Here is a 12146-nt window from a genome sequence, read left to right as displayed (position 1 = left end):
TGTATTTCATGGCTATCCCTATAGCTTTCTTTGTATTTCACCAATCCAACATTTGATTATTTACTTCTTTCAGTTTATGTTGGGTTTAATTCACTTTTCTATCATCTTTCACTGAAAGCCTAGATGATAGTTTTTCAAACTTTTTTCTTTAGTTAAATAAGCATTTAAAAAGATAAATTTCCTTTTATGTATTATTTTAGCTGCATCTCATACATATTTATATAATGTGCTCTCACAATATTTACTTTCAAAATATTTTTTAAAGTCAGAGTAATTGTTTCTTTAACCTATAGTTATTTTTAAGTTAGTGCATATATTCCAAATTTGAGAGTTTCTACAATCTCTTTGTACTAGATATTCTGTATCATTTCCATTTTGGTTGAAGAATAAATCCTATATAATTTCAGTTTTCTTAAATACATTAAGATTTTTATGACCAAACAGACTTTGTGCATGTGTGCATGTGTATTTCATCTACACAGCAGGGTGTGGCTGCAGCTCAGCTGCAGGTTTGGGTACAGGCTGCACGTGCCTGGGGAGCACCGGGCACTTGGTGCACAGATGTAGGTGGCTGAGTCTCCAGGCTGGGAAGTTGCGATGTATAATGAGAGCTGTTTGGCACTCTTATTGAGGGAAACTGTGAAACTTCCATCTTCCATTTCATTCATAACTGAACTTAACGGCTATCAAGAATGCAGGGCCTTTACCAGGATATTGCCAGTACCACAGGAGACAGTCAAAGGCACTCTTCTCATAACTACAGTTCAGAATTGAAATCTCTCCTTCCTGGACTGTCAAAGACTGAGGGCTCTGTTTCACCTGCTCTTGATCACTTTTTTCCTTCTGTTGTCCACTCACCCCTACTTAAAGAGATAAAAAGTCATTAGATCCACAGACACGTATTTCTTTCTTAGAGTTTCTATCTGCATGAGCTTGTTTGTAATCCAGTTTTCTCAGTCCGCCTAACTGATGAGATATCCTATATGTTCTCCTCCACAAGTCACAGCCTAGTTGAAGCCACAGAATCAAAATGATGCTCCCAGTATCTTGTTCACTGTTTCTGGCATCAGTGCTCAGTGATAACTCAAGTTCCTTTTCTGCTCTTCTCAGCCAGCTAGAACTCTAAGTTCATATCTGCTTTAATTCTTTCAGTAGGCCCCACCCTCTCACAAACTGGATAATATCATTATTGGAGTGATTTCACTTAATTCCTTTCATTTTTAAACATTTTTGAGTTCAGCATGTGTACTTAGTCACTCAATCAGTCCAACTCCTTGAGACCCCATGGGCTGGAGCTCCTCTGTCCATGAGATTTCCCAGTGTTTCCCATGAATACTGGAGTGGGTTATCATTTCCTCCTCCAGAGGATCTTGCTAACCCAGGGATCAAATCCCTGTCTTCTGCATTTTCTCCATTGGTTGGCAAATTCTTTATCACTGAGCCACCTGGGAAGCTGTGGTTAAATATTTATTTTAATTCTGTCCTCGTATCAACTACTCTGCTAGTTCCCTGTTAGAAGTTTCTAGTGCAGAAGGAGATGATAAAGATGATAAAGACCAAAGTCTAATCTGTAGGGCCAAAAAGTATCTGTGGGTAAAACTGCCCTGATGTAGGTGAGTAACATTAAGCACAGCAAATGCCCTGTGGGGCCCACGGTGTGACTGAGGCTGGAGGAGGGGCTGAGCCCCAGGAGGGTTCCTGTAGAGGCCGCAGGAGCCTGGGGAGCACCGTGCTGCGCAGCACAGAAGTAAGAGTCTGTGGTCCGCGAAGAGGAAATGTGCAGTGAGCTGCGGCGTTCTGCAGGGACTGTCGTGGCATTTAATCTTCCTTCCTGCTTTGTCCCTGAAGGAATGTAAAACAGGTGGATGAGGCGGCCCCCAGGGTTCTGAAGATACCAGTTCACACTCTGTGAGGAAGTGAAAAAATTACACCGAAGCGTGTATCTGGCTCCCTCCTGGAGACTCAGGGCTGGGGGACCCTGCTCCACATCCACCCCTCGCACACCTGATGGAGAAAGAGAAACAGTCACTGTGAGGGTCACTGTAACTCCTACTAAACCCTGAAAGTGCCCCCCACCCCCACAGATGATGAGAAGGATAGAAAGTCTGCAGGACTTGTCAGCTCCTCTCCCTCCCTCAACAATAGAGCGGCGTCTCACTCCTCCAGGTTCCCTGTGGGGCAGCCCCAACTCACAGCAAACCTGGGCAAACAGAAGCCCCAGCACAGCGCCTGCTAGCCTCTTCATGATGCTTCCTCTTCTTGTTGGGACATTTTCACTGCAAGACACTTCACTAAACCCTGAGGGAGTGAGTGTCGTAAGTCGTTCCAGCCAATCAGCTCACCCAACAAATCCTGCTCAGGTGACACTGACTGGACGTCCCACCCTCCATGCAACTCAGAACGTGCTGGCCGGGTGAGAGGGGGAAATAGAAAGATCGTTATTTTATGATCTGAGGGACATTTTCTGAGAACAGTTAGGAGAAGGCAGACACTGATTAGGAATTTGGGAGAATTTTAGGGGAAAGAAAGCAAAAATTAATTATATAGCCCCATCTTTCTCTCACATGGCATGGATGCAGGAATTTCTTCCGTAATGAAATACTGTTTCCAGAAGTGCTGAGGATGCAGTTTTGCTTCTCTTATGCACTTGCTTGTGGTTCTGAAGGGTGCTCATGAATCAGCACACTATCAGAAGTTGCTTCTATTGGCTGGAATGCTTTGCTGTATTAAACAGTATTATTTTTTAAATTTCTTTTTAAAAATTAATTTATTTTTACTTGGAGGATAATTGCTCTACAATATTGTGTTGGCTTTGCCATACAAGGATGTGAATCAGCCAGAAGTACACACACATCCCCTCCCTCTTGAACCTCCTCCCAACCCCTCTAGGTTGTCACAGAGCACCGTGCTGAGCTCCCTCCATCATACAGCAACTTCCCACTAGCTGTCTCTTTTACATACGGTAATGCATATGTTTCAGTGCTACTCTCTCAATTATTCCCACTTTCTCTTTCCCCTACTGTGTCCAAAGTCTAGTCTCTACGTCTGCGTCTCAATTTTTGTCCTGCAAATAGGGTCCATCAACAGATGAACAGAAAAAGAAGTTGTGATACTTATAGAGAATGGAATATTTCTCAGCCATAAAAAAACACATTTGAGACAGTTCTAATGAGGTGGATGAGCCTAGAGCCTGTTAAATAGAGTGAAATAAGTCAGAAAGAAAAAAAAAAGTATATTACTGCATATATATGGATTCCATAAAAATGGTACTGAATACTTTAAAAGTTGTATACCTTTATTTTAGAATCAGCCTGCATTACGAGCAACATTAGTTATCTTAACCACCAGCTGGACATCGAAAATTGAATTGTAATACTTTTACGTTTATCAAAACATCTATAATTTTGAAATAAATTATTTTTAAAAAATTTCTATTGTAAATGCATTTTTAAACTGTTGACTACTAGTTTTGTATTCTGCTTTTTAATTTTAGTAGTCTATTTTAGAGAAAAATAAGTGCTTTTGAAACCATATGAGGATAATTTTAGTTTGTGCTTTTATCTCAGACTCTGTAAATAATATCGATTCTCTGTCAGTGGATTTGGGGGTAAAAGGGATGGAAGATGAGGACCTGTATATTTTCACTGCAGTGAAAGTGAAGTTATCTGCAGACACTAACGTTCTGATGGACAGTTCAAGGATGCTTCAGTAATAGCAGCATGTAGGCCTGGTTGCTCCAAGGCACGTGGGATATTAGTTCTCCAACCAGGGACTGAACCTGTGTTCCTTGCATTGGCAGGCAGATTCTTTACCACTGAGCCACCAGGGTAAGCCCCATGTGCTACTTGCATGCCTGCATGCTAAGTCGCTTCCATCATGCCCGATTCTTTGCAACTCTATGGACTGTGGTCTGCCAGGCTCCTCTGTCCATGGGATTCTCCAGGCAAGAATACTGGAATGGGTTGCCATGTCCTCCTCCAAGGGATCTTCCTGAACTGAGGATCGAACCTGGGTCTCTTGCAGCTCCTGCACTGCAGATGGATTCTTTACTGCTGAGCCACCGGGGAACCCCCGTGTGCTGCTTAGGGATTATCAAATTGATGAAAACTCCTTATAGAGGCAGGGTTTCCAGACCTGCCTAGAAAGTGAAAAATTATTATTCACTTAATTTTTGTTTCTTTCAAAAAACTTCTTCATGGGAAATATGAATGTTCTAGACTAGCAATAAAAAACATTTCAGATCTTTCTCAGAGAGAGTAGTTTGTTTCTGGTAAGTGGAACAATTATAACGTATCAGAGTCTTGACTTGCCCTTGAATCCAAATGAAAGAAGCCTTTGGTACAAGGAGAATTATTTGTATGTTTCCCACTTATGTTGGAGCTAGTACACTAAAACCAACATTTTATTGACATGAGAAAGAGTCATAAAAATTACTAACACCTCTTACTTTATTGCTATGTTAAAATTATCCTCAAAATTCTTCTCAGATTCATCAGTAAACTAGGTGTTTATTCCTCGTCCTCTTTTTCTTCTGTTTTTATCCATCTTCTTCCCTTTTCCTTCCCTTCATTTCCCTCATCTCTTACTGCTCTCTGACTCTCCTTCCAGATGACTCTAGATTTGCTCTCGTGACTGCTCCCCCACTGTGTCCCCCCTTCTTCCCACCAGAGATACTGCACAGGTGCAGCCCCATCTGTCCCACTGTGCCCCGCTCAGGATGCAGTAGTACACAGCGTTGTCTCTCAGGGTGACCTGGGGCAGGACCAAGGTGCTGGACTTTCTGTCTGAAGCTATGGTCAGAGAGGCCAGGCTGTTGTTCACTGTGCCTCGTAAGCCATGAATGACATACTGTGGACTCTGATTGGGATTTTGCCGATACCAATGTATATAGTCATTTCCACTAATGGTAGAGTGGTTACAAGGCAGGTTTACATCTTCTCCTTCAGCACAATCCATGGAGCTGGGCTGAGTGGTCTTAGCATCAATCACAGTCTCTAAAGGGTCAAGAAAATAAAATTATCCCCTGACAACAAATCCGTGTAATTCTGTGGATGAAGGGCACAACATTCCCATAACTATCTGGATGTACCCCCTACTCCAGTGTTTTTATCTATGTCCTGAGACATATTATTGGTGCTTATTATATAGGGACCAAAGACACATGCAAGATTCTGAGAACTCTATAGGCTTTAGCCCATGTTCCTTGGCTCAGTAACCCCAGAGATTTCTCCCAACCTGCTTACTGCTAAGGTCTCTTCCAGATCATGGCTATGAATTAACGTGTCATGTAGAAGTTTGTACTACCTAGCAAATTCATAGATCTGTTCTCAATTCCATTGCTATAATGCTGAATAAAACATAGGGAGAGGAGTAGAGAGCAAATGCTCCCTTGGCCTCAAAGTCGTCCCTTGTAGACCCAGAACACTTACCCAAGGTCAGAAAAACAGTTACTCCAATCACCAGCCTCATATTTCAAGGACAAACCAGGACTGTGGGCTCAGAGCTCACACTTGTGCTGCTCCTGGGCTTGTCTCCAGAGAACAGGAACAACTGCTGCTGGTAGAGACCTACAACCAGTGCCCGTGTCTGTTGCAGTGTGTTGTTGCCAGGATCTGTCAGCCAATGATCAAGCAGTTCCTTGTCTAGGTCTTCCTTCCCTGTTTTAGTCACATCCTGCAAAGAAGCCGAGACATCCCCAACTCACAGGGTGCCAACTGCTATCCCTTGTGAAGTTTAAAGTCTGGCTCTGAAAACGGAACACTGATCATGATGGTGTGTCTATCCAGAACCTGTGTTCTATCATTTCTTCTTCAAAGAAATTTTCTGATGCTCCATGAAGCTTGTGGAAAACATTGTTTAATCCCAGAAAACTGTACTAAGCTCTGAATTGTAAAGAGATAAAAATTCCCATCCGTGTTATAGCAAATGTATGTGAGATTTCAAAGTAGGCTGTGATTGCTCTGAGGGACAGGAAATATTATTAATAACATTGAGACAAAAAGCTAAACGTCTTGAGCTTGGACATTGGAGCTCAGCGTCCTGAAAATGTCCTTGGAATCATGCATCTGTCTCCATCTAGGCAGACATTTTTTTCAGTGCTTCTGTTCTTGATATAGTAACTGATGACACGATGGTATTCTCGTCCTCCTTGAACAATGGTCCTTAATCTTTATGTCCTCTGTGCCCGTGTGTGTAGGTGCCCCGCACCAAGGAGGCTGAGACAGAGAGAAGATGGAAGGGAGAGCGAACTCTCTCGGGTGGAGAAGGTGGAGGTGGATGATCCCGGCAGAGAAAGAGAAGTGAAGAGAAAAGAGCGTAAGGAATAGGGAAGGGAAGGGTTAAGCAGGGGTGGAAATGGGAAAGCAATGTTTAGGGAGGTACATGGAAAAGGTTTAGGCTGCAAGGCTATCCTTGACCACATGCACTCAACAACGGATTATAAAATCAAGTTGTCTAAAAATGATGGAAATCTGTCATTTTTTGTTTGTTTGTTTTACTTTTCTGTGGAACATCGATGGAAAACATAAACTTCCTTTCCTTTAGAGCCAGAAAGGCCCGCTGTTTCCAAGTGACGCAGCCCCCTCTAGTGACTGAATACATGAACTGCAGAGCTAAACTCCCACCGGATGTCAATCTTTTCAAAGGTTCCTCAGATAGAAAGGTAAATATCCCTGGTGGCTCAGTCCGTAAAGAATCCATCTGCAGTGTAGGCAATGGGTGTTCGATCCCTGGATCAGGAATAGCCTCCTGAAAAGGAAATCGCTACACACTTCAGTTTTTTCAATGATCCAGAGGATGTTGGCAATTTGATCTCTGGTTCCTCTGCCTTTTCTAAAACCAGCTTTAACATATGGAAGTTCACAGTTTACGTATTGCTGAAGCCTGGCTTGGAGAATTTTGAGCTTTACTTTACTAGCATGTGAGATGAGTGCAATTGTGTGGTAGTTTGAGCATTTTTGGCATTGCCTTTCTTTGGGATTGGAATGAAAACTGACCTTTTCCAGCCCTGTGGCCAATCCTGAGTTTTCCAAATTTGCTGGCATATTGAGTGCAGCACTTTCACAGCATCATCTTTAAGGCTTTGAAATAGCTCAACTGGAATTCCATCACCTCCACTAGCTTTGTTTGTAGTGAAGCTTCCTAAGGCCCACCTGACTTCACATTCCAGGATGTCCAGCTCTAGGTGAGTGTGAGTGATCACACCTTTGTGACTATCTGGGTCATGAAGATCTTTTTTGTACAGTTCTTCTGTGTATTCTTGCCACCTCTTCTTAATATCTTCTGCTTCTGTTAGGTCCATACCATTTCTCTCCTTTATTGAGCCCATCTTTGCATGAAATGTTCTCTTGATATCTCTGATTTTCTTGAAGAGATCTGTAGGCTTTCCCATTCTATTGTTTTCCTCTATTTCTTTGCATTGATCTCTGAGGAATGATTTCTTATGTCTCCTTGCTATTCTTTGGAACTTTGCATTCAAATGGGGATATCTTTCCTTTTCTCCTTTGCCTTTTGCCTTCTTCTCACAGCTATTTGTAAGGCCTCCTCAGACAGCCATTTTGCCTTTTTGTATTTCTTTTTCTTGGGGATGGTCTTGATCCCTGTCTCCTGTACAATGTCATGAATCTCTGTCCATAGTTCATCAGGCACTCTGTCTGTCAGATCTGGTCCCTTAAATCTATTTCTTACTTCCACTGTAAAATCATGAGAGGGTAATAGGCAGGAAGGCCAGGGGTCTCCAAATGGAGGAAATAGGCTGCAAGTGCCAGACATTTTTCTCTCTCTTAAGCTGCAGGAGGAAACAAACCAGCGATATTATTTTCTTCTCTATACAATTTTAAAAGGAGGTTTCTCTTAAAATGCTGTGTTGCCATGACACCTGGTTTCACCTGAAGCTAATTATTCTCAAACTTTGAGTTAACCAATACATTTTTTTCTTATGGAAATGTTTGTCTTAAGCTATGTTAATGTGCTATTCATTTACCCCAGACTCTAAGTTCCACCAAAATGGCTCAAACTATACTCAGATATTGTTCCCCTAATCTATGTAAATGAAACTATTTGTTTGGTAATCCACCCTTCTACAAGATTCAAGTCAATCGTTTATGGCCGGAGATGAATTATCTGGTGTCATTCTAAATTTTATGACATTCCTTTCTTTTCATTAACAGACTGTGAGTGGCTATATAACATACAGCTAAAGACTAGGAGGAGGGTACTCTTTCCACCCCCTTCTGATGCCTATGTCGGAAGCTTTCTCTATCTCCTTTATACTTTAATAAAACTTTATTACACAAAAGCTCTGAGCCATCCAGCCTCGTCTCTGGCCCCAGATTGAATTCGTCTCCTCCGGAGGCCAAGAATCCTGGCGTCTTATCGTTCAGCAACAACCTTTCAGTCATAAGGGATTTGATTAGGTCATCAAAAAAGCAAGAGAGTTCCAGAAAAATATCTATGTCTGCTTTATTGACTATGCCAAAGCCTTTGACTGTGGATCACAATAAACTGTGGGAAATTCTGAAAGAGATGGGAATACCAGACCACCTGACCTGCCTCTTGAGAAACCTATATGCAAGTCAGGAAGCAATAGTTAGAACTGGACATGGAACAACAGACTGGTCCCAAATAGGAAAAAGAGTATGTCAGGCTGTATATTGTCACCCTGCTTATTTAACTTATATGCAGAGTACATCATGAGAAATGCTGGGCTGGAGGAAGAACAAGCTGAAATCAAGATTGCTGGGAGAAATATCAATAACCTCACATAAGCAGATGACACTACCCTTATGGCAAAAGTGAAGAACTAAAAAACCTCTTGATGAAAGTGAAAGAGGAGAGTGAAAAAGTTGGCTTAAAGCTCAACATTCAGAAAAATAAGATCATGGAATCTGGTCCCATCACTTCATGGCAAATAGATGGGGAAACAGTGGCTGATTTTCTGGGCTTCAAAATCACTGCAGATGGTGATTGCAGCCATGAAATTAAAGATGCTTACTCCTTGGAAGGAAAGTTATGACCAACCTAGACAGCATATTAAAAAGCAGAGACATTACTTTGCCAACAAAGATCTGTCTAGTCAAGGCTATGGTTTTTCCAGTGGTCATGTATGGATATGAGAGTTGGACTATAAAGAAAGCTGAGTGCTGAAGAATGGATGCTTTTGAACTATGGTGTTGGAGAAGACTCTTGAGAGTCCCTTGGACTGCGAGGAGATCCAACCAGTCCATCCTAAAGGAGATCAGTCCTGGGTGTTTATTGGAAGGACTGATGTTGAAGCTGAAACTCCAATACTTTGGCCACTTGATACAGAGAGCTGACTCATTTGAAAAGACCCTGATGCTGGGAAAGATTGAGGGCAGGAGGAGAAGGGGATGAGATGGCTGGATGGCATCACTGACACAATGGACATGGGTTTGGGTAGACTCTAGTAGTTGGTGATGGACAGGGCAGCCTGGTGTGCTGCAGTTCATGGGGTCGCAAAGAGTCGGACATGACTGAGCAACTGAACTGAACTGAACTGAACCCACTCCAGTATTCTTGCCTGGGAAATCCATGAACAGAAGAGCCTGGTGGGTACAGTCCATGGTGTCCCAGAAGTTGGACACAACTGAGATACACACATCTTAGTTGTATGACCTCTGTATTCATCTGTGTTTTCTATGTTTTCATAGGTCTATGCCACTCCACAAATTGTTTTCATTATTTCTGGCTCCTTTCTTTGTCACACCCCCATTATGAGCCTCAGTTGCTGGCTTCTTTGTAGTTTTCCTTTTGTTTTTTCTCTTCCCATATTTAAAGGTTATTCAATGTTTATAGAGAGAGGTTGGTACAGGTAAAGCACTCAAGAGTTATCTGTTTTCTGAATGAGTAGATGAGTTGTTATTCATGAACTTAGTGAAAGAAGTTATACTGAACAAGTCTTGAAATTATTCTAAAAGCAATCTTCCAATATTATGCAAGTCAAGTTAAACAAAAGACTCCAACAGGATAAATAGAGGGTTATATTCATGGACAAAATTCAATAACAGATAACAAACATCCCAAGTCTAGGATGGTGGAAAATTAAACTGATACGGGTATAAATATTATTCCCATATAAATATTTAACAAATATTCATAAATATTCTTTGGTAGTCTATTCTGTGGCGGATCACACACACACAAGTCAACACCCACTACTACTGAAAATATAGGAACAACTAAAAATGAATTCACTTAAAGTATGTAGGAATATATTATTTTATTATATTACCAAAAGGCAGAAAAAAAAAATGTTTTTGCTTTTTGGTTTCTTTGACTTTACTTTTTAGAAGATTTGACAACACACTTCCAAAGTGGCATTTTAAATAATACTGAAAACCAAAATATGGAGAATCTAAAAATAAGTTTTTTAGCCTATTGGCTCTTTTCAGAATTTTTGATTTTAGAAGATTATATCTTGACCATATAAGGTGAAGTTATCCTTCTTTGCTTGATGAAAACCAAAATAATGTATTTAATTTAATTTTAAAAAATCAAGGGAATTTGATGAAAGGCTAATGTCTCTGCATGATGAATACTCCCAATAATCCAAAAATAAAAGAGAAATTCCCAAATCTAATAAAGGGTATCAGTGAAAATATCAAAGTCAATATTATTCCCTACAGGATCACAAACAAGACATGTACTTCTATTCATTACTTCTATTCACTGTCCTAATGGAGGGCCTGTCATCAAAACAGGAAAGGAAATAAGATATATTAAGTTTTAAAAGGAGAAGCAAAAAATAAAACAATAAAAGGAGAAGCAAAACTATTTTAATTTACAGATCATAAGTTTATACATGTAGAAAATACAAAGTACCTCTAAACAAGCTGTTTAAGAACTAGAACCTATTAGTGCATTGATATAGTCACCAAACACAAAAATCAATTTTATTTCTAGATTCTAGCAAAAACATTAGAAAATGCAATTAAAATGTCATTTATCAAATGCTGGGGAACTAATGTAATATAAGGTATGCAAGACCTCTTCTTGATTCCTCTCCAATAACTCTAGAATAATTTTGATTTGAGAGATAAAAATCACATAGCATTTTAGGGAGATGAGAAATGTCCTCACTTCTGAGGTCTGGGATAACTAACATAAATCATGGCCTGGTACTCAGTGATGACCAGTTCTTGCCACCTACAGACACTAATGTCAGGAAACACCATTTCCTAAGGTTGCTCAATGAAATAGTGTTTTCAAAACCCCAAGCAAGAGGTTGGTACCATTTATTTGGCTGTTGAACTAAATCTGTTCTCATATTGACAGGTATCTAGCTCTGTTCTGGCTATTTCAGGTCATAATTAATTCCCTGTATTTGCATTTTCTTAACCCAATTAGTCCTAGCTCTGGATTTGATGCTGGGCATTTAGGTCAATTAAGGTAAAAAAGCTATATGAAATAAAAGATAAAATTGTTATAAGTAGCCTTGCTTCCCAGGTGGCTCAATGGTAAAGAATCCACCTGCCAACCAGGTGGACTATTTTTATTTACACAGCATACGTTTGTACATGTAGAAAATACCCCTGCATTGGGAAGATCCCCTGGAGAGGGGAGGGGCAACCCACTCCAGTATTCTTGCCTGGGAAATCCCATGGACAGAGGAGCCTGGCGGGCTACTGTCCATGGGGTCGCGAAGAGTTGGACACGACAGAGACAAAACAACAGAAACAATACAAGTCCTCTACAAAAATCTTAATACTAACGAAAGAAATTAGAGAGGACCTAAATTAATGAAAGAAATTAGAGAGGACATAAATAAAGAGGTTATGGATCTAAAGACTCCCTAGGTTAAGATGTCAATTGTCCTAAATGAATTCATAAATTCAACACAATCCCAATCAAATTACCTCAATCTCTTGTGTTAGAAGCTGTTCTATAATTTATGTGAAAGTGCAAAGACCTAGAATAAGCCTTGAATAAGACAAGGAAAACATGACATGCATTTTCAGATTTCAAAACGTGTATGAAGCCCCAGTAATTAAGATAGAATGGTCTGTTGGTATGAAGATAAAATAAAGAAGTCAATAAACAAAATCAAGTCCAAAAAGGCATGCCATAATACATGTGCCATCAATTTATTTTCTCTAAAGGTGCCTATGCATCTCCACTGGGGGAAAGTT

General features: G+C 40.5%; 2 gene segments (V, D, J or C); both read right to left on the bottom strand.

The window, feature by feature from the left end:
* Positions 1–1522: 1522 nt before the first annotated feature.
* LOC133066952 (T cell receptor alpha variable 22-like) lies at positions 1523–2245 on the bottom strand. The segment is given in 2 exon segments: positions 1523–2004; positions 2194–2245. Coding segments are annotated over 2 exon segments (534 nt in total).
* A 2369-nt stretch (positions 2246–4614) lies between these two features.
* LOC133066951 (T cell receptor alpha variable 26-1-like) lies at positions 4615–5595 on the bottom strand. The segment is given in 2 exon segments: positions 4615–4994; positions 5430–5595. Coding segments are annotated over 2 exon segments (420 nt in total).
* Between the last annotated feature and the right edge of the window lie 6551 nt (positions 5596–12146).

Source organism: Dama dama, chromosome 12 (assembly GCF_033118175.1).
Source record: "Dama dama isolate Ldn47 chromosome 12, ASM3311817v1, whole genome shotgun sequence".
NCBI lineage: Eukaryota > Metazoa > Chordata > Mammalia > Artiodactyla > Cervidae > Dama > Dama dama.
The sequence above is the reverse complement of the archived record's forward strand: the minus strand, read 5'-3'. Positions and strand labels throughout refer to the sequence as shown.